This window comes from Palaemon carinicauda, chromosome 19, assembly GCF_036898095.1.
Source record: "Palaemon carinicauda isolate YSFRI2023 chromosome 19, ASM3689809v2, whole genome shotgun sequence".
Classification (NCBI taxonomy): domain Eukaryota; kingdom Metazoa; phylum Arthropoda; class Malacostraca; order Decapoda; family Palaemonidae; genus Palaemon; species Palaemon carinicauda.
In genome coordinates, this window is record NC_090743.1 from 119,027,867 (window position 1) to 119,049,472 (window position 21,606).

Sequence of the window (21,606 nt, forward strand, 5' to 3'; positions counted from 1 at the left end):
TTTCCCCTTACTTTACTTTAAACTAGACTCTTGGACAGAAGGAAAATGAAAACAAAACATAGCCTTAAAACTATATTCTCAAAAACTTACACTTAAAACTAGAATCAACTGCATCCAAAACTTAACACTAAATATACAATAAACACCATTCAAATAAACCAAAAAAAAACTATCAAAACTTAACATTAACCTCACACCACCAACACCAAAATATGTACGTATATATATTTTATGGACTCTAACAGTCGTCCACACACTGCCAACTGTCTTTTGCAGCCCACTACCACAGCTTTGTGGTCAACAGTCCACTCGGTGGCCATTTGCCATAACTGTCTCAGTGATTGGGGTGGTCGTTCTAATCATAATCATCATCATAAACATCATTATTATCAGCGATCTCAATTCACAGGCCTAGGTCATCAACAGTTCAGCAATCCAATAAAAGTCCAAAAAAAATCGTATACAGGCCAGGTCATCAACAGTTCAGCAATCCAATAAAACAGTCCAAAAAAATCGTATACAGGCCAGGTCATCAACAATAATCCAATTTCAAAATTCGGTCTCTCCAAAGGAGGAATCGCGGCCTGCCAAAATAAAAAAAACACTTATGAACACTCCTAACTAACTTAACTATCGCACCATAATCAAAGATAAACAATAAACTTTCTATCACTCATGAACGCGCCTAACAAAAATAAATAAAAACAGTACTTACTCAGAATATAAAAAAAAGCTTCACAGCCGGCTTTCGAAGAGCAAAAAAATACAGAACCGACTCCTTCTATCGTTCGATATCCAATGCTTTCGCCCAAGACATTCATCACCACCCTATCCTAGCTAAAAAGGTAAACAAACAACCTCAATTATACCAACAATCTTTCCAACTTCAAACAATCATTCGCTAATTACCCGTTTTCTTCAGCGCGCACCGCGGCCACCCAAAACACGCACACACAAACGCACATACACACATACTCTCTCGCGCACGCGCGATCTAATAAAACTAAAGCAAATTAAATTCTCTCTCTCTCTCTCTGACAAAACTAAAGCAAATTAAATTCTCTCTCTCTCTCTCTGACAAAACTAAAGCAAATAAAATGTCTCGATTTAACAATACTAAAACAACTCTCTCTCTCTCTCTCTCTCTCTCTCTCTCTGTGACAAACTAAAGCCAATACTGTAAACAATTTCTCTCTCTCTCTCTCTCTCTCTCTCTCTCTCTCTCTCTCTCTCTCTCTCTCTCTCTCTCTCTCTCTCTCTCTCTCTCTCTCTCTCCCTGACAAAACTTAAATAAACACTCTCTCTCTCTCTCTCTCTCTCTCTCTCTCTCTCTCTCTCTCTCTCTCTCTCTCTCTCTCTCTCTCTCTCTCTCTCTCTCTCTCTCTCTCTCTCTCCTGATTTGGCAAAAAAAATTAAATTAAAATTAATCCTCCACAATGGTTCAGAGGCCCTGACTTTGACCCGCCTCTGTTGAGGCAGCGGACCACCACTTCGCTGTCGAGGACCAGACGAAGGTGTTGTTTCTTGGGAAGAGCGAGACGTTTCAGGGTTAGAAGAACTGCCATGGCCTCTAGCACATTGATGTGAAAATGGCGGAACAAGGGAGTCCAAAGACCTTGAACTTTCTTGAGCTGAGAATAGCCGCCCCAACCTGATAGGGATGCGTCTGTGTGAATGATTAATTCCGGGGGCGGAAATCGAAGGGGAACTGACTTTGACAGACTGTTTGCTCTTGTCCAAGGAAGAAGTCTTTCCCGTAGAATGGGAGGAAGGCGGACTTTCCTGTCCCGGAGCTTCCGGTTCGCCCTCGAACGCCAGACACAATTGATATCTTTCAATTTTGCCTTCAGAAGAAGATCCGTCACTGAGGCAAACTGAAGGGACCCCAGAATCTTCTCTTGAAGCCGTCTGGAACTTACTTTGTCTTTGAGAAAGCGTTTGGTGTTCCTTGCAATCTCTAACCTCTTGGGTCTGGGAAGACACAGAGTATGAGATATAAGATCCCATTGCAGGCCGAGCCATTGGAACTTCGATTTTGGAAGAAGACGGGACTTCTTGAAGTTGATCTGGAAGCCTAGAGATTGAAGATAATGGATGACTTTGTGAGTGGCTTTTAGGCAATTTTGGGAGGTGTCTGACCAAATGAGCCAGTCGTCCAGATAGGCTACTACTTGAATCCCTTGATTCCTGAGTTCCTGAACAGCGACTTCTGCTAGCTTTGTGAAGATCCTTGGGGCAATGTTGAGCCCGAAAGGCATCACCTTGAAGGAGTAACTTTTGTCCCCTAAGCGAAAGCCTAGGTACGGACGGAAGTGTCTCGCTATCGGGACGTGATAGTAGGCGTCTGTAAGATCGATAGAGGTGGTGACTGCCCCACGGGGAAGTAAGGTCCGCACCTGCGAGACGGTAAGCATTCGAAACTTGTCGCATTGAATGGACAAGTTGAGAAGGGATAGATCTAGAATCACTCTTCTCTTGTCTGAATCCTTCTTTGGGACACTGAACAGCCGACCTTGAAACTTCAGATGTTTCGTTTCTTGTATGGTATTCTTTTGTAAAAGATCCTGGACAAATTCGACCAGGTCCGGGGTGGAATGTTGACGAAATTTGTTCGGAGGAGGAGGTCCTTGAATCCAACTCCACCCTAGTCCCTTGGAGATGATACTGAACGCCCAGGGACTGAACCTCCATTTGTTGCGGAAGGCATAGAGCCTCCCCCCTACCTGCTGCACCTCAGTATTGGTTTGAGGAGTTGCCTCCACGTCCGCCTCGGAAGTTCTTTCCTCTGCGAAAGGCTCTTCCCCTGCCTTTGTTCTGGTTAGAGCCACGGTGGTAGCCTCTACCTCTACCATAACTCTGGGAAGAGCTATGAGCCTCGTAGGACTGGTTAAAGGCAGGGGAAGTGGCGGAGGCACCAGAAAGCTGGCTCTTAGGTAGCAGAACGGTGACATAGTCATCCGAAGGAGCCCGAGAGGTGGAGGGCTGTGCAGGGGCAACAGAAGATGGAGGAAGAGGCAGCCGGAAGTTGGATGAAGCACTCTGTTGTTGCCTGAACTGGGTGGAGGTATATGGTCTAAGCTTCTTCCTACCCCGGGCTTGATAATTTGCGGGGTCATACTTGCGTTTAGGGGTCAAACCCCAACGGGCTTTAAGGCTCTGATTAACCCTAGTGGCCTCCGCCAAGACTTCCTCTACGAGATCCTCGGGGAAGAGATTTGAACCCCAACAGGAGGACCGGATGAGTTTATTAGGTTCATGCCTAATCGTCGCCTCAGCTAGAACATGCTTGCGACATCTGCGTTTAGCAGTAGCAAAGTCATACAAGTCATAATATAACGACTGTAACGTAGCCTTGTTGAGAGACTTAAAAATACTCTCCGTATCGTAAGTCAAGGCTATCGACTCCGTGGATGTGGCCAGGTTTAGAGTACGGCCCACACGTAGGCGGGAATCATATTCCTGTTTAATGAGAGATTCCGGGAGACGGGGAAGCTTCTCACTAAACAAAACTGAGGCACAGTCTGCTGCAAGCTTGCCGGAGGTAAAGGTGGTATGGACGTTGTCCCAACACTCAATACCTGAGGGAAGAAGGAGGGAGATTGGATCCACCTCTCGGATGGGAGGCAAGGGCTTCTCCTCCAGAGCATATTGAAAGGCAAGCTCTGCCACCTTATTGACGCATGGAGTCAAGGTGGTCTTGTCCATTAAGAACATCGTAAAGGAGCTTTTATGAGGCGTCAGCATGGTGTTAGTGCAGCCGATGTCATTCAAAAATCTGGCCCAAACAGATTGGGCTTGCTCCTTCGGGAAGATGACCGTCTCTTTGGGGATCTTGTCTAATCGGACTAAAGCTTCCTCGGTAAGTCTGGCATAACCATGAAATGGAAATGCCAGACCCGGAGGAAAGAATTCAAAGTCCTCTAGAGGACGAGTGCCAAGGCCCTCCAGAGTCAACATTCCGTCTGAGAACGGGGAATGAAGAGCCATCCGCCAGGGGTTGTTCTTGGCAAACGGCGGGAGCTTAGAGGCATCCGGAATGAGAGAGCTTTGGACTCTCTCCGGAGCTCCTTGCTCTAAAGCCCCAATTCTCTGACCGAAGTTAGAGAACATCGTGTCCATCCTCGACTGCATCTCCGAAACCAACTTTTCCTGCATCTCCGACACGATGCGAAGCATAGCTGATTCGGAAAGGCCCGGGCTAGCAGCAGGAGGGGCGGAAGGAACTCCCGGGTCGTGAGACTTAGAGGAGGAACCAGAGGTCTTTGAAGACGGGTTCGTACCATGTTTAGAGCCATGAGAAGTCTTGTGAGGCTTGCGAGCTTTGGGTAAGGTCCTTGAAGTAGACTTATCCTTAGGGGGAACCGGGTATGAACGTTGAGACGAATCACGGTCCCCAGAAAATCCAAGAAAGGAAGAGCGATCAGAAGAAGAAGAAAGAGCGGGGCTGAGGATAGGAATCTCAGCGCCGGACACACCTGCCTCACTTACCACCCTACCTGTATCCGGCTCGTCTAGCAACATTGGTTCGACGTCCAGGTTCATGGAGGCAACATTGTCCTCCAGACCTCCGGGGGCGTCCGATGGATCTTGCTCTGGGTCGATGAGACCCGTTATAGTGGCATCAATGTGGGCAATGATGGGAGCTGCCACATGCCTAGCCACAGCAGCTGAAGACTTGGCGTTGGGGTAAACCATGGTGCAGTAGTCCTCAGATAGGACGTACGGCCGCTTAGACTTTACATTCCGGGCAAACCCACCAATCCACACCTTCAGTGTGGCCCGAGCCGCAGACTTTTGCTCCGGGGATGCCTGAAATAATAGGGGGAATTATAAAAGGGAGACTCCCAATGGTCCTTCAAGACCATAGATATCTTACTAAAAGTAAATAAAATAAGAAGGCAATATAGCCAACGGGACTCACCGAGTCAGATCCAAGGGTAGTGATGAGGTCGAAGCAAATCACACAGTTATCCGGGTGCCATACCACAACGTCTTCCAGTTGAACCCCACAAGGGGCGTGAGATCGGCAGACGGAGTGGCCACAAGGCTGGTGCAGAACAGCTGCACAGGCCGGCGTCAGACAATGCACCATCTGTAAAAAGAATAGTATATGAGAAACTGTAATTCTCTTAATTAGGGGCGGGTCTGGAGGACCCGGGCCTAACATAGGTCTAACACAAGATTAGAGCTTAACTGTACTATCATTTAAGTGCCCTAACATAGGTCTAACACAAGAAAAGAGCTTAACTGTACTATTCTTTTAAGTAGGGGCGGGTCCGGAGGACCCGGGCCTAACATAGGTCTAACACAAGATTAGACTAAAAAATAAAATAAATTTTTTTTTTTTTTTTTTTTTTTTTTTTTTTTTTTATAGGGGCGGGTCCGGAGGACCCGGGCCTAACATAGGTCTAACGCAAGGTTAGAGCTTAACTGTAATATTCTTACATAGGGGCGGGACCGGGGGTCCCGGGCCTAAACATAAGTCTAACTTGAAACTAAAGTATAGCCATCCATTCCGGTCAAGCCGGGAGCATAAAAAAGGATGCAATAACAAGGAATTAAGACACATAGTGTCTGATTTCCCGGGGTGGGGTAGACCCCGGGCCGGGAAATAAAGGTATATTCAATACCAATTCCTTTAGAGACTCCGGGGTAGTGATCTGTCATATATAATCATCATAGGAAATGTTATAAAATAATAGGGGGGCGGAACTGTAACTAAGAACTGCCAATCGAACCCGGAGGGTTTCGTATAACATAAGCCAGAATGAAAAGTGAATATAAAATAGGGTGCACCGGGATCCAACTCTGTTGACCGGTGGCCAACCAGACTAGACAGAGACTAAACCGCCGGGCCACCCGGAGGACAAAGTCCATAAACACTTAACTACCCCCTCTAAAAGGAGGGAAGGCAACGGTCCCTTAGTGGAGGGGGGAGAAGCCTAGCCTCCCACCTAGCTAGAGGGGGAGCGTGGGGGAGGATCACGTGATACGAGGCAGCAGGGCTACCAACTGACGATCCCCAATCAGACAGATCAAACGGAGTAATGGCACAAATATTCATTATAAAATTAATAATAGCGTTAAATATGAATAAACACATAGAAAATTTTTGGGCAAGGCATGCAACATAAATAATTAAATCACAAAAGACACACCTGATGGCTGAAATAACATTGCCGCCTTAGCACGGTCGGCAGCCATAGCGATACGTAAATGATATCGGCCCAAAAATTGAACCACGAGGATTTTAAACGCTAAATAATGAATATTCACAATAACAAATAATATTTGATAATAAAAATAATACACATAGTAACACCGCAAGTGAAAATTAAAAGCTCTCAAAAACAGGAGTACCAACTGTAGTGAAATCAAGCAAGATCGGTATGAACGAAGAGAATAAACTCCTATAATATAAATATTAAACGATCTAGGTTGCTCAAAACACAGTAAAACCCAGCTTGGTACTTAACTTAGACGGTGTCTCCTGGGAAACCGACGAAGAAGCCATAATTCACTAGAAAATATCCAAAAATCGAGAGCACTAGAAAAATGCGGGTTACTGCACAAGTCGTGCTAAACGGAGTTGGGTTCTGAGCGGATGCATTGTAGTAGTACCGAGTGAGGTTGAACGGCTCTCCTCTATTGGGGTTCTCTGTCGTGGATTAATCTAAATAGTGCGGGACCTCTGGATTATACGCCCAATTTTATACCGACACCAATAGGTGAGCGAGCTAGTTAACCTAGCACTCCTTTACATTTTTTCTCTGGTATATTTAGCAGTAAATTACCTAAAAATAAGTGCTTAAATGGAGCTTATTCACTGGGCGGCACAGGTTCGAGCCCAGAAAGATATTGTTAAATGGTACATACACCATTGCTTATGAGTTTATAGTTTCCAGAAAATATCAACATTTTCTAAGTGATTAGTATTTTTCCTAACAATACAAACTTGAGTCCTTTAGCAGGAAAATTATTTTAGAAAGGCTGGAAACTGGGCTGTTAAAATTTATAACTAAGTTTCTGTAGATACTTGCACGTGACGGGGATGCCCTGCCCTCTGTTAGCTCACTGACGAGTAACCACTTTCACCTTCACCTACAACTAGAGGTGGTAAGAGTAATTAAATGACTCAGGTTTACAAATTACTTTTAAAAATTTGTAGTTTCCACCCTGCCCTTTTAATAGGAGACTTATCCAAAGGAGGAAAGAAGTTCTTATGACCATACTGGCTGATTTAAAATTCCTGGATGCCAGCACACTAGGACCTAAAGAGGTGTAAGAGTTTTGACTCCAATCCACCTCCTAGCGACATGATTGAGAATATCACGAGCCAGGCTAGGTTTCATTCAGGAGACACAGTTGTGGAGGAATCTATATCCGAAATGGGGTACAACATCTGAAATGAGTTGCTAATTTGAAAGTGATGAGTTTACATTTCTGTCCATCCTCCCCATTGCAAGGAGGGTGGGGGAAAAACTTCTACCTTAATCTAGATAGTATATTTGCTCGGTATGGTAGCTTACCTGCATCACAGTTTGGTTTCACGACAAGGGCATAACCACTGCACTTCAAGGAAGGGAAAGGAAAGAAAAAAAAAGGGCAAGACATTCTTACCTCTCATCCTAGACTAAAGTCAGGACTGCCATCTTGGACGAGATGGTTCTTGTCCTGCTAAGGAACTAGGTACACTGCATAACCTACTGAACAGCTAGCAAAGGTCCTAAAGAAAACAAGTTAAAGGGCTATGAATGTTGTTTGGCATTTCTAGACTCCTGCCTTCAAGTCTTGCCCAACTTCCAGGTTCTTCCCAAAGGCTGTGTTGACACCAGATCATCTGACTTTGTAAGTGCGGGCATGCATACGTTCTTCCAGTTCTGTCAATTGATTTTGCATTCTTATCATTTTCCAAAGTCAGAAGGAGATGGTATTCTTGAATATCTTCTTTTAACACTTACTTGAGCTATTGAACAGGTTTTGGAGCTGGAGTCAGAAGAGCTGAGTTTGCTTTATGTGGCATCTTAGCTCCCCTATAAGGCAAAGTAACAAATCATCCAAATCATCGGTCACCTCCCTGAGTGTTAGAATGGAGGTCTCAAATCTTGGGTCGTCCACAGGCAGGTTCTAAGTTTTAGCAACAAACTCAGGGACAAAGTAAAAGGGAGACCTTTCTCCATCCATCAGTATGACTAATATGTGAAATGCTGTGAAGTTTGCTTACTCACTTTGACAAGGCCATGGTAAGCAAGAAATTAAGTATAAGCAAGAAATCAGTTATAAGTATCAGATCCTTCTCCAAAGCTTGCTTTAAATCTTCATATGTAGCCCTCTTTTGAGACCTGAGAACTCTAGTGACATTCTACACTTGTGGTTTTAACTCTCTTGGAGGGCAGGATTGCTCGAAGCACCTCATTGAGTATGGACAATTCCCACAAAAAGGAAATGTCTAAGCCCTTCAGTCTGAAGACTTAGCTAAAGGCTGACACTAAGAAGAACTTCTCTCGTGGAAGGTAACTTAGAAAGGACGCTATCAGTTGTATAGAGACTGTGCTTTGAGAAGTATCCCTTTTACGACACCAATCAGAGAAGATGGCCCACTTTGCCTGGTAGACTGATGTCAAGAGCATCAGGAGGTTTGGGTACCATTTGGCTTGTTTCCATTTGGGAACCATCAAGATTATTTTGAGGTTTCAAGTAGTCAGTACCCTGTTGACTACCCTTCGAATCAGACAAAATGGCAGAAATGCATATAAGCTGAGGTTGTACCTTGGGTGTTGAAATGCATCTCTATCGCTGCTGATTGGTCTGAGACTGGTGGAAAGAGTACAGGCAGCTTCTTACTGAGCCTCATAACCAATATTTCTCTCACTGGGGAAATCCATAAAGTCAAAATGTTCTTCACCACCCCCAAGATGAATGGACCATGGACCACTCTGCTTCTACTATTTGTCCATGGCGACTGAGCTTGACCTTGATTACATTCCTCTTGTCTGGAGAGAAACTTGCTGACAGCTCCACTGCATTGTCTAGTGACCAAGTGTGTACCTGCTTTGCCAACTCACAGAGGTACTGTGAAACAATACAGTACCTCTTTTTTTGTTGACGTTAAGCCACCATGGTAATATTATTGCTCAAAAATGCTGATGGCATGCTTACAGTGCTAAGTGTTGCTTTCAACTCCGGCTGATTGATGTGCAAGCTCTCCTGTTCCTTGGACTAGCACTCTGCAGCAATCTGCTTCCTCAGATGTAAGCCCCATCCTTCCTTTGATGCATCCGTAAACAGTAACATTTCCGTAAACAGTAACATTTCCGTAAACAGTAACATTTTCGGAGGATGACTCTCCAACATCTTGTTATGAATTTTAACAGCGAGTTTCCATCTTCATAGATATCATATTCCTATAAAAGGATGTGTTTGTATTCCAGCTACATATACAGTACACTATCAAAAAGATGCACCAAGAATTTTTATGTCATACAAAAGCAAATAAATCTAAAATATGGTTTTAATTGCTTGAGATATTGATTATTTGAGGCTAACAAGCCATGGAACTGTGAGGCACTAACATCCCCAAATTCAAAAGCAGTTTACAAAAATAAAAGATGAAAATGTAAATAACAATACAGATATTCATCCAATTACTGTAAAAGTAGCAGTTTAAAAAAATAAAGGAGGAAAATGTCAACAACAATGCAGATATCTATTCAATTACAATAAAAAGTAGTTCAATGACTGATTTATAAATTTTGGGCCATATATTATTATTACTTGCTAAGCTACAACCCTAGTTGGAAAAGCAGGATGGTATAAGGCCAAGGGCTCCAACAGGGAAAATAGCCCAGTGAGGAAAGGAAAAAGTAAAATAAAATATTCTAAGAAGAGTAACAACAATAAAATAAATATCTCCTACATAAACTACAAAAACTTTAACAAAATAAGAGGGAGAGAAATAAGATATATTAGTGTCTTTGAGTGTACCCTTAAGCAAGAGAACTAGCTTGGCTCTAAAGCCAGCACATGCACAACTGGGAGAAAAGAGGTTTGACCTGTAGATGGAGGTTGAAAACTGGGGAGTTATAAGCTGGCCAAGGGATGCTACAAAGCATCTTTATAATGCCTACTGTGTGCCATCAACTGATGACATCAACCCTTGATTCAAAACTCAAAGCCCTCAAAGGGTTTGCTTCAAGTTATTCTTAAATGAACACCATTAGCTAGTGGAGAGAAACCAAGGGGAACAGATGAAATTTTATTAATGGGCCAAATGGTTGTACAAAAAAGCTTTGACTAAACTACAAGCACTACTAATATTAACCACACTACAATAATAATACTGTACTGGAATACTAATTCAACGTACTGTACCATTTAAAGTAAAACGAAAGTTACATAACGAAACAAAATAAGGATATAATTAAAAAACATACCTTTTTCACATTTCCCTTCTATGTGCAAGTATCTCTTTCTGCAGAAGCAGTATTTTTCATTAGTTTCAGATGCCCCTGAACGACGACAAACTTCATTTTCCCCGCAAGTATTTTTGCTGCATGTACTCTTAAGTAAATTAAATTCTGCAAATTCAAAAAGAAAAATATGTTACATATAAAACAAAAGTAAAACTTACATTGTGGACAATAACCTAATGACAACAGAATAAAATATTGCATTTATGTAAATAAAATTATAATTTTAATCAAATTTCTTCCTTCTATAAGCACTTGATGTTCATACTGCTTTTTCTCACATGCATAAAATTTGAAAAATTATCCCATTTTCCTTTGCTACACCCAATTCATGCCCTTAACAAAGGAATACAACATTCTAGCGATCTCCAACGCTTGTAATTCCCTTATGCATTTAGGCGAGGATGAAGGCAACAGAACGCTAGCCTTTACCGAATGGTGTAGAAAGGCTCCTATTTAACAATTCCTGAGCATTTAGGTTAAGGGTGAAACTTGGAAGATTAGTCCTGAAACATTACTCTGAATCTAGACCTAAGTTGATTTCTGAGTTCCCTAAAACAATTTATTGGTCTTAATCATCAGGAAATTAAGGAATTGAGAGGAATAAGCTGTAGAGTTGAAAAAGTTACCTTCACTCACTTTGAGGAAAAAATTGTATCAGAACGTAACTTAAAAACATGATAAGTTAGTTTATCGTGAGAGCCATGAGCCAATTGTCTGGCAAACCATGCAATGGCAATTTTCATTTATAAGTGTTACTATATTCTGTAACAAAGTTAGGTAACTAATTATTCTTACACATACAAATGATTAAGTTTAGTTAAAATTTATTGAACAGTTTTATAAAATTTTAAACCACAGTCATTTTAATTGAAAGTGATAACCATTTAATGCTTAATCTGAAATTAGAAATTTTCTTTTAGGAGGCACAACGATTGGGTCAAGACAGTTAACTAAACTCTAGAAGAGGTCAGGTAATTGATTAGCCTTATATCAATTAGCACGTCTGTGATATTGAGGGTCCAAGCACTAAATGTTAACCTGAATCTCCAGTACAGCACGTTTAGAGCCCTTAGTGAATGAGATGCTATTAATTCAGAATGACTATGGCAGGTTGGGTTAGGATTAACAACGGGTTAGGAAGGACCAAGAGTAAGGGAGGATTCACTGGACTTCTGAAGTTTAAACAAAATAAACAAGTGATGTCAGGAACTTGTGAGACTCATCACTATTGAAAAATGTTATTTTTATTACTAAAATAAATTTTTGAATATACTTACCCGATGATCATGTAGCTGTCAACTCTGTTGCCCGACAGAAATCTACGGTCGGGATACGCCAGCGATCGCTATACAGGTGGGGGTGTACACAACAGCGCCATCTGTGGTCAGGTACTCCAGTACTTCTTGTCAACAAGACCTCAATTTTCTCCTCGGTCCACTGGTTCTCTATGGGGAGGAAGGGCGGGTCATTTAAATCATGATCATCGGGTAAGTATATTCAAAAATTTATTTTAGTAATAAAAATAACATTTTTCAATATTAATCTTACCCGATGATCATGTAGCTGATTCACACCCAGGGTGGTGGGTGGAGACCAGTATACATGTTAACAAAGAAGCTAAGTATCCCGTATTTCATTTTTATTAGTTATTCAAAATAACAATAAAAAATAAATAAGTACCTGGTAAGGAAGTCGACTTGAACCATTACTCTGCCTTTAATAATTACGTCTTCCTTACTGAGCGTAGCGGTCCTCTTAGGATGCTGAACGACTCTTAGGTGGCTGAAGTATAAAGGGCTGCAACCCATACTAAAGGACCTCATCACAACCTCTAACCTCGGCGCTTCTCAAGAAAGAATTGACCACCCGCCAAATCAACCAGGATGCGGAAGGCTTCTTAGCCGACCGTACAACCCATAAAAAGTATTCAAGAGAAAGGTTAAAAAGGTTATGGAATTATTGGAATGTAGTGGGTGAGCCCTCACCTACTACTGCACTCGCTGCTACGAATGGTCCCAGGGTGTAGCAGTTCTCGTAAAGAGACTGGACATCTTTGAGATAGAATGATGCGAACACTGACTTGCTTCTCCAATAGGTTGCATCCATAACACTCTGCAGAGAACGGTTCTGTTTGAAGGCCACTGAAGTAGCCACAGCTCTCACTTCATGTGTCCTTACCTTCAGCAAAGCAAGGTCTTCTTCCTTCAGATGAGAATGTGCTTCCCTAATCAGAAGCCTGATGTAGTAAGAAACTGAGTTCTTAGACATTGGAAGAGAAGGCTTCTTGATAGCACACCATAAGGCTTCTGATTGTCCTCGTAAAAGTTTTGACCTTTTTAGATAGTACCTAAGAGCTCTAACTGGGCAAAGTACTCTCTCCAGTTCGTTCCCCACCAAGTTGGACAGGCTTGGGATCTCGAACGACTTAGGCCAAGGACGTGAAGGAAGCTCGTTTTTAGCAAAAAACCGAGCTGCAAGGAACATGTAGCCGTTTCAGATGTGAAAACTATGTTCCTGCTGAAGGCGTGGATCTCACTTACTCTTTTAGCTGTTGCCAAGCACACGAGGAAAAGAGTTTTTAATGTGAGGTCCTTAAAAGAGGCTGATTGGAGAGGTTCAAATCTTGATGACATAAGGAACCTTAGGACCACGTCTAGATTCCAGCCTGGAGTGGACAACCGACGTTCCTTTGAGGTCTCAAAAGACCTAAGGAGGTCCTGTAGATCTTTGTTGGTGGAAAGATCCAAGCCTCTGTGGCGGAAAACCGCTGCCAACATACTTCTGTAACCCTTGATCGTAGGAGCTGAAAGGGATCTTACGTTCCTTAGATGTAACAGGAAGTCAGCAATCTGGGTTACAGTGGTACTGGTTGAGGAAACTGCATTGGCCTTGCACCAGCTTCGGAAGACTTCCCATTTAGACTGATAGACTCTGAGAGTGGATGTCCTCCTTGCTCTGGCAATCGCTCTGGCTGCCTCCTTCGAAAAGCCTCTAGCTCTTGAGAGTCTTTCGATAGTCTGAAGGCAGTCAGACGAAGAGCGTGGAGGTTTGGGTGTACCTTCTTTACGTGAGGTTGACGTAGAAGGTCCACTCTTAGAGGAAGAATCCTGGGAATGTCGACCAGCCATTGCAGTACCTCTGTGAACCATTCTCTCGCGGGCCAGAGGGGAGCAACCAACGTCAACCGTGTCCCTTTGTGAGAGGCGAACTTCTGAAGTACCCTGTTGACAATCTTGAACGGCGGGAATGCATACAGGTCGAGATGGGACCAATCCAGCAGAAAAGCATCCACGTGAACTGCTGCTGGGTCTGGAATCGGAGAACAATACAACGGGAGCCTCTAGGTTATCGAGGTAGCGAACAGATCTATGGTTGGCTGACCCCACAGGGCCCAAAGTCTGCTGCAAACATTCTTGTGAAGGGTCCACTCTGTGGGGATGACCTGACCCTTCCGGCTGAGGCGATCTGCCATGACATTCATATCGCCCTGAATGAACCTCGTTCCCAGCGTGAGCTTTCGATCTTTTGACCAGATGAGGAGGTCCCTTGCGATCTAGAACAACTTCCTCGAATGAGTCCCTCCCTGCTTGGAGATGTAAGCCAAGGCTGTGGTGTTGTCGGAGTCCACCTCCACCACCTTGTTTAGCTGGAGGGACTTGATGTTTATCAAGGCCAGATGAACCGCCAACAACTCCTTGCAATTGATGTGAAGTGTCCTTTGCTCCTGATTCTATGTTCCCTAGCATTCCTGTCCGTCCAATGTCGCACCCCAGCCCGTGTCTGATGCGTCCGATTCCTTCTCAGCATGCTCTGGATGCATTCTAGGGCTTGGTTGATCCTTGGGGCCGACGGAAAAGCCCGAAAAAACTCGACTCTGAATCTCCATACCCAGGTAGACAAAGGTCTGGGATGGGACGAGCTGGGACTTCTCTAAATTGACCAGGAGGCCCAGTTCCTTGTTCAGATCCATAGTCCATCTGAGATTCTCCAGACAGCGACGACTTGTGGGAGCTCTTAAAAGCCAGTCGTCTGATGGAGCCGGACACAAGATCATGGTACTGCTGCACAGTCTGTGAACTGTCAACCATGGGGAAGCGAGGAAGTACATCGACAACCCGAAACTGTCTAGACTGTCTGGGTAGTACAGACAACTCTTTATCGGGTTGCTGAGGTTGCCGCACCGCGTCACAACAAGTCACCTCTGCTGGTTGTTGAACGTCTTCCCAGTGACACACTGACTCCGTAAAAAGAAATCCTCTATCAAGGACTAAGCTTGGACTGCATGTCTTGCAACAAAGCTCAAGGTCTATGGGAGCAGGTGTGGCAACAGACGGGGTTAGCGACTGAAGCGGAACCATTTACCCTCCCTGGAAGCATGTTATGCTTAAATAAAAGTCCATAGGAGGCTAAGCAGCTTAAGGCTCCTCTCCAAATGACAGAGTCCTCAAGGGAATATCAGAAGGAGGGAGAACAGCACTTTCTCATCTACAGGAACCATATCCGAGAAAAGCTAAGTTCTCTCAGTGAGGGTAAGCCTCAACTCCTGCCTGACTAGTTTGCTGCTGGCGAGTGGCGGTAACCACAGTGTGTTGCGGAGGCTGACACACCGTGTCAAAACACGGCAGCTTGTGGTAGCTCCCGCACGGCAACGGAGTGCTCTGTGTGTGGGAGTCATCAAACATCTGGCAGGGTTGACTGTGCATGGGTGGAGGAGCTCTCACAACAAGAGTGTGAGAGCATGAAGCCATGCCGGGCGCACAACCGTGGGAGGTGTAGGCCCACGGGTGCATCGTCAACCTTCTCCGCAGTCGGAGTGTGGGAGCTGGCAACAACAAAAGCAGAGTGCTGGTGCGTGGGAGGGGCTGCGGTGGGTTGAGGAGCATGCGGTATGGTATGCAGAGCATGAGGTAAGGCATGCGGCTCATGCTGCATGGTATGCGGCTCATGCTGCATGGGATGAGGCTCATGCTGCATGGAATGAGGCTCATGCTGCATGGGATGAGGCTCATGCTGCATGGTATGATGCGGAGCATGCTGTATATGAAGGAGCAAGCTGAGACTGTAAAGTCTGCAGCATGGACCACTAGGGTCTATGAAAGACAACAACAAACGGAGCTACTGTCCGTTGTGACTGAGGGTCTAAAACAGCTGGTGCGGCAACAGACGGAGTTACTGCCTGTTGCGGTACCACCTAGCCTCTCTTAGGAGGTGTGCAGTTGTCGTACTGCAGCGAGTCCGAACTGACCCAGTGGCTACACCTAGGCCGTTGGACTTGCGCGGAAGGGACCGACTTGCACTTAAAAGCTGCAAGATTTGGTCCATGGTTTCTGCGAGAAACCTCTTCCGCAGACGAGGAATAAATGGGCTCTCTCGTCTTTGTGTGGGTGGGGTGATCACGTCGGCAACGTGTGTAGATACACCCGAAACCACAGAGGGAAACGTCTGTTCGTCGATCAAGGCCTGAGGAACCCATAAGTCCTTCGACATTACTTCTCCCCTGGGCTTGGGAGCTTGTAAGAGGTCCCAGACTAGGTGAACCACTGGCACGAACAGACGAACCCTCGAACGCAACACTGTAACACTTTGCGCATATCACTTTATCACTTTTGATTTTCTGTTTGCACTTATTTCACTGAACTCAAAACTTTAAGTGGTTTGTACCTGAAAAACGCAATCCTATCCTTCATTAAAAGGTAGTAATTGCGAAAACAGTATTACAATGTAACAGAAAAACATAATGAAAGATAAAGAATTCAGTGGCTGCAAAAGAGACTAAACACTAGATCAAATAAACTACGTTTAAAATATCTCACCGCATAAAGCCTGGGAACAAGAATAAAACTCTAGAAACGTTTTACCTTCTTCCCCTCTATCGACTAGGGAGAAGAGCAAAAAACGAGAACAACGTTACCCGCTTGAACGAAACGTTTATCCTCCTCTCTCTCCCTCCGTCTCTATCTCTCTCTCTCTCTCTCTTAACTTAGAACCTGAGAGATGAGCCCAATTATATATATCGTTAAAACATATTATTTGTTAAAGGAAAAAAAACTGAAAGGTTTCCCAAATAAAAAGCTCCTTTATTAGAATTAAAACCATTTAAGCTAAGAAAGAATGAACGAAACGCTAGAATCGGTTTACTCTTACTGCAACGTGAAACCGTGAATACTCTCTCTCTATCGTAACGATAGAGCGCAAGTTGAACGTTCTGAACGTCAACAACTGCGGAGACTAAACAAAACGTTAGTTCAACTTTGAAAACAGTACGAGACTTATCAAAGAAATTCTTTCAAAAACATAAAATTAAAATAGCATAAATTCTTAACAGGAAAAACGATATGACGAGCTCAATGTTAATTAACTTCGGTTCCAAGTAAGGACCGCCTACTATTAGGAAAGGTCGCATATAAACAAACATAAAATTTAAGTTTTATAAGTTTATAATAGATGGAAAGTTAATCGAAGAGGCCTATAAATGGCGGAGAGATATAAACTAAATCTATAACTTTGTTAAGCAAAATTACCAAAAACCTAAACACACTTCCGTCTAAGGGAAGGGTCGGTCATAAAAAGTGAAAGACAGTCTATACTCTCTTCGACACCAACACTTCCGTCTAAGGGAAGGGTCGGCCATTTAAAAGTGAAAGAGAGTCCATACTCTCTTCGTCACCATAATTAAATCAAATTAATTCCAAAAGCTTGCTAAGCTAATGATAAAGCTTCCTGAATAGCGAAGGCTAAACTCTAGAGCAAATACATCACCAAATCGTGAACAATAACTCCAGAATCAACAGCGTATCCAAGTAGGTCTTGCCGGTGGCACGACAGAGGAAAAATTGAGGTCTTGTTGACAAGAAGTACTGGAGTACCTGACCACAGATGGCGCTGTTGTGTACACCCCCACCTGTATAGCGATCGCTGGCGTATCCCGACCGTAGATTTCTGTCGGGCAACAGAGTTGACAGCTACATGATCATCGGGTAAGATTAATATTGAAAAATGGTTGAACTTGTGCACTGTCTATAGGTGGCATTGTGTCAATATCATTGTCATGCCACTACAATTAACTAGCCTAGTCTTCCATGGCTTGCAAGAACTATTACCTTGATCGTCAAACACTGATGCATACATTAGTGGTACCGAGAAAGAAACACACTCTTAACAACGATGATTCAAATCAAAGAACTGCCCCCAACATGATACAAGGGAATGCGGAACATGATCTCCAAGAAATAATTCCTGTCCATATTCCAGGCAATAATTGTAAACTAAACCAGGAAAACACAGCAATACTTGTAAACCAAACAAAGAGAACACATCTTAAAATGCATTATGTAAACAATGAGTGTGTGTTCGGTCACTGCCAGTCGATGGAGTAAACTAAAAACTATATTTCCTAATGCGACAATCTGGGCCTCCTACCACTTACCACTAGCAGGCTCTATTCCTTTGTTAAGGAGCCGTACTGGTTGAAGCGACGGAAAATGGGAAAATCTTTTAATTTTCTAAATCTTACAAGTGCTGATTAAACCGAACTTCTGTAGAAGAGGCGATATGATCATCAAGGGAGTTTCATTGAAATAGCAATAACTTCTGTAAATAGAACAAATCAGGAAAAAACCTTTTACCCCGACAGTCTTATGTGATATACTGCACAGTACAGTACAATCATTGGTGGGATTCCAATGCAGTGGCACTAAGCTCTATCAAGTTACTAAAGTCAAGAGATGATTCGTCCTTCCCTTCTTGTTGTCAGTACAACCAAAGAAAACTTTATCTTTTGGATGACTCCTTACATGAAGCATATTACCATTTGATGTGACAAATGGACTTTTACATTGCCTAATTACAGAGAAATTGGGTAATACCTGGAGTCCGCTTACGCAAAAAATAATTCCAGATGAGTGATACTCAGAAGACTAAAAAATCAACAAGATATCTTACACTATAAAGAGCAAAAATGTATCATAGATATTTATGAAGAAGAAAAATGCACTAACATTGTGAGCTCAAATATCAACAAATCAGCCCTTAATTCTAATTACCGAGATGACTTACCATCTTCACATACTGTAGTAGAAACAAATAGATTTTTCAAATAAAAAGCATTACAAAATTTATAACTTTTACAATCAATGTACAGTAACAAATTGACTAGATGAGCTCTAGAGATAACAACACAGTGAACAGTATAAGGATGCAACCGGTCGAACAGAGAGAGCAACAGTGACTGTAGAGAGGTTAAAATATATCAATGCACTGCAGAAATTATTAACAATAAGAAATATGAGTCAAAATTGATAAGTAATCTAGCTGGGTGGACACCTCCATAGGTCCTAAAAAGGTTGTGAAGGTGTCAAAAAAGTGTTCAGGCAATAGGACACTTCAAAACAATGTAATGTATTCAGGTTTTTACCATTTAGTATCTAAGTCTGGGATGTGAAGGTGATGGAATTTTACGAGGTGCTCTCAAGATCAAAATGGAAGTATTGTACAGTAATGGAGTAGCCCAGCCAGATTAAGCAAACCATCGGAGCTAAAATAAAAGTGTATGGATTCATCTTTGTGAATTATCTATCTTTATCTTGTTATAAAGGTATATTGAAAAGTTTGCATCAAATAAACTAGGTTTTCTAATGTCTTTCTATCAGACCTCAACATCACAAGGTCAGTGGGAAATGATTAACAAAGTACAGTACTAGCTTCAATGGTCTTTGAGTACAGTAACCTGACACTGAACTAAACAGTATCCATGTCTGTAAACTGATGTTATTATTAGAAATTAAATTAACTTGTAAAGGTCATAAAACATAAGAGGATGAGACGCTTCATTTATCCACAGTTGAACACATAAGACGATCAGGATCATCATAACTGGCATATGTTTTGTAGTTTTAATGGCATAATGCAAGATAAACATCATGATCCTTCCCTCAGACAAGGTAGCTTTGTGACATTACTTGCTTTGTAGGAGGACAATCTCTTTTTTTGGTTTTATTCTTTGAACCCTAACAATATACCTATAGCCTTCAATCAATATCATAAAGGATTTGAGAGCTTTTCTCATGTAAGATACTCGACGCATCCTTTCTTTAAAAAACTATGACCTTAGTCCTCAAACAAAATACTTTTCAAGGATTGAAATCTAAACCTGTCTTCATCTATACCACTGCAGATGCAAACAAACACTTTTACCAATTTCTTTCTGACTACCTGAAAATGAAGAGATCAGATTTTTTATTTCAACCAGGTGATCCATCTTTTCTTGACCAATATTATCAAGTGGTTTTGATGTCCAATGTATATAAAAAATTAAATTTGATCAAATCAGTGTTCAATGTAAAATAACAATCAACTTTCCATTCTACCTATCGCAGATTTAACAACAGTGTGCTTTATATCATTCACTTGATTCTTATAACAACTGGTTACATCATAATAATCTCTGATCATATCATCAATATCAAAATGTGATACAGTATTATATATGGAAGTAGAATGTCTCACTGAAATAGTAGAAGGAAAAAAAAGATTGATAATCAATTTTACCTCCATCAGGTATCATCCTCAAATAAATACAGCCTTTGAGTTATCTTGGCTCCAATAAGCTTCCAATACGCAAGGTTGGACTCCAAACCCCAGGGACGCAAGTTGCTTGCATGTATCCGCCCACGGATCAGCAAACAGACGGAAGTGACTTCCTTTCTAGAGATTTCTCATCCTAAGACTTCAGAAAAGTCTAAATCCAAAGTGGTAAAGGTAAGCTCTTGGCTACAGTTGCTCACCTGTAACTATCACAAGCAAAAAATCCCTGTGATGCAAGCGTCAATGGGAACAAATCTTAAGAGTAAATTCTAATTTGCCATAGCCAGTGAATGTGGAAGGATCCTTCTCCTACCACAGCTAAGATCAAAGTGAAGATGGTATAAGTGACCAAGGTGGCGGTACTCCTCCTCCCACCGCTACCACTGGTAACAACCGGTACTGTATGGTTGTTGACACATCGTTTAAAGTTTTAAAGCTGTTTTCTAGCTTGCACTAACATTTATATTGATAGTATGGAGCAAATGGTTTGTAGTCATGTAGGAACAAAGGTATTTTTCCAATATAAAATAGTTTTTTTTTATGTACAGTACATTAAACATATTAGCCATGATGTGTTCCATGACACTTTTTTTTCCCTCGAACCAAAGAAATTTTCATGCACGTCTTATCTGGATACACTACCAGAATAAAGGACAAACACCAGAAAATATCACAAATTTTAAGTAATTTGTATTATTCCTAACAATACTTACCTCGAACTACTTTCTTAGGAGTATCTGGGATCTCCTCCCAACCGACCAGAGTTTTGTGTAGTTTACCCTAGTCCCGTTTTCTATGAAGGGTAACCTCAGGTGGAGTGGAACATGCCCTGAGGCTATCCCCCAGGTCAGAGAGCATGCTTGCTCAAGTCTCGATCTCCAGTAAGTTCTTGATAGCTTAGGTATCTATGAAGTCCAGCAAGGCACTCGGGGTAGGATGGGCGGGCCATTACCCGAAAGTAGTTCGAGGTAAGTATTGTTAGGAAAAATACAAATTACTTAAAATTTGTGATTTGTTCCAACACAGAATACTTACCTCGAACTACTTTCTTAGGAGACTTAGGCTATACCTTAGGAGGTGGGAGTGTCCTTCAGGACCTAGAGACCGTGACGAGAATAGAAGAGGAACCTAGGTAGGAGACTAGGTTCTGCTGACCTCAAAGAAAACACGAGAAAAAAGGGAAAACTACGCAAAAAACCAACTTAGTGTCTATGTAACTCACTTCTGCAAGAATCCTAGGAGACATGTCCTTCCAATGATAGTGTATCCCATGGTAGTTTCAGGGGGGCTACCCGAGCCATTTCCGGTAAGGGAATAGGGGAAGGAAGAACAAGGGGGCTCAGGAAGGAACCTGTGTCTCTTGGACTCGCTACCCGCAGTTACCACTGGGGCTACACCCTTAAACCATTTAGAGCGCGGAAATGACGGGACCGCGCGAGAACCCGCCCAGGGACTTTCTCGAGCAGTCCTTCAAGCAGTGAGCCGTAAAGGTCGACTGGTTAGACCAAGTACCTGCCCTCAGGCTTTGGCCCACTGCCATGTTCTTCTCAAA

The 21,606-nt window shown here is 42.7% G+C and overlaps 2 protein-coding genes across 3 annotated transcripts in view; one reads left to right on the forward strand and one right to left on the reverse strand.

Moving 5' to 3' along the window:
* The window catches only part of LOC137658792 (pre-mRNA-splicing factor CWC25 homolog), a 585,361-nt gene that overhangs the window by 128,596 nt on the left and 435,159 nt on the right, over nt 1-21,606 (forward strand). The gene's annotated exons all lie outside the window — the stretch shown is intronic.
* Nucleotides 1-21,606, reverse strand: part of LOC137658785 (uncharacterized) — a 71,510-nt gene that overhangs the window by 35,480 nt on the left and 14,424 nt on the right. For both annotated transcript variants that reach the window (XM_068393814.1, XM_068393813.1), the window contains exon 3: nt 10,434-10,577. In XM_068393814.1, coding sequence (XP_068249915.1) covers nt 10,434-10,577 — 144 coding nt within the window. The remainder of the gene's footprint in view (nt 1-10,433; nt 10,578-21,606) is intronic.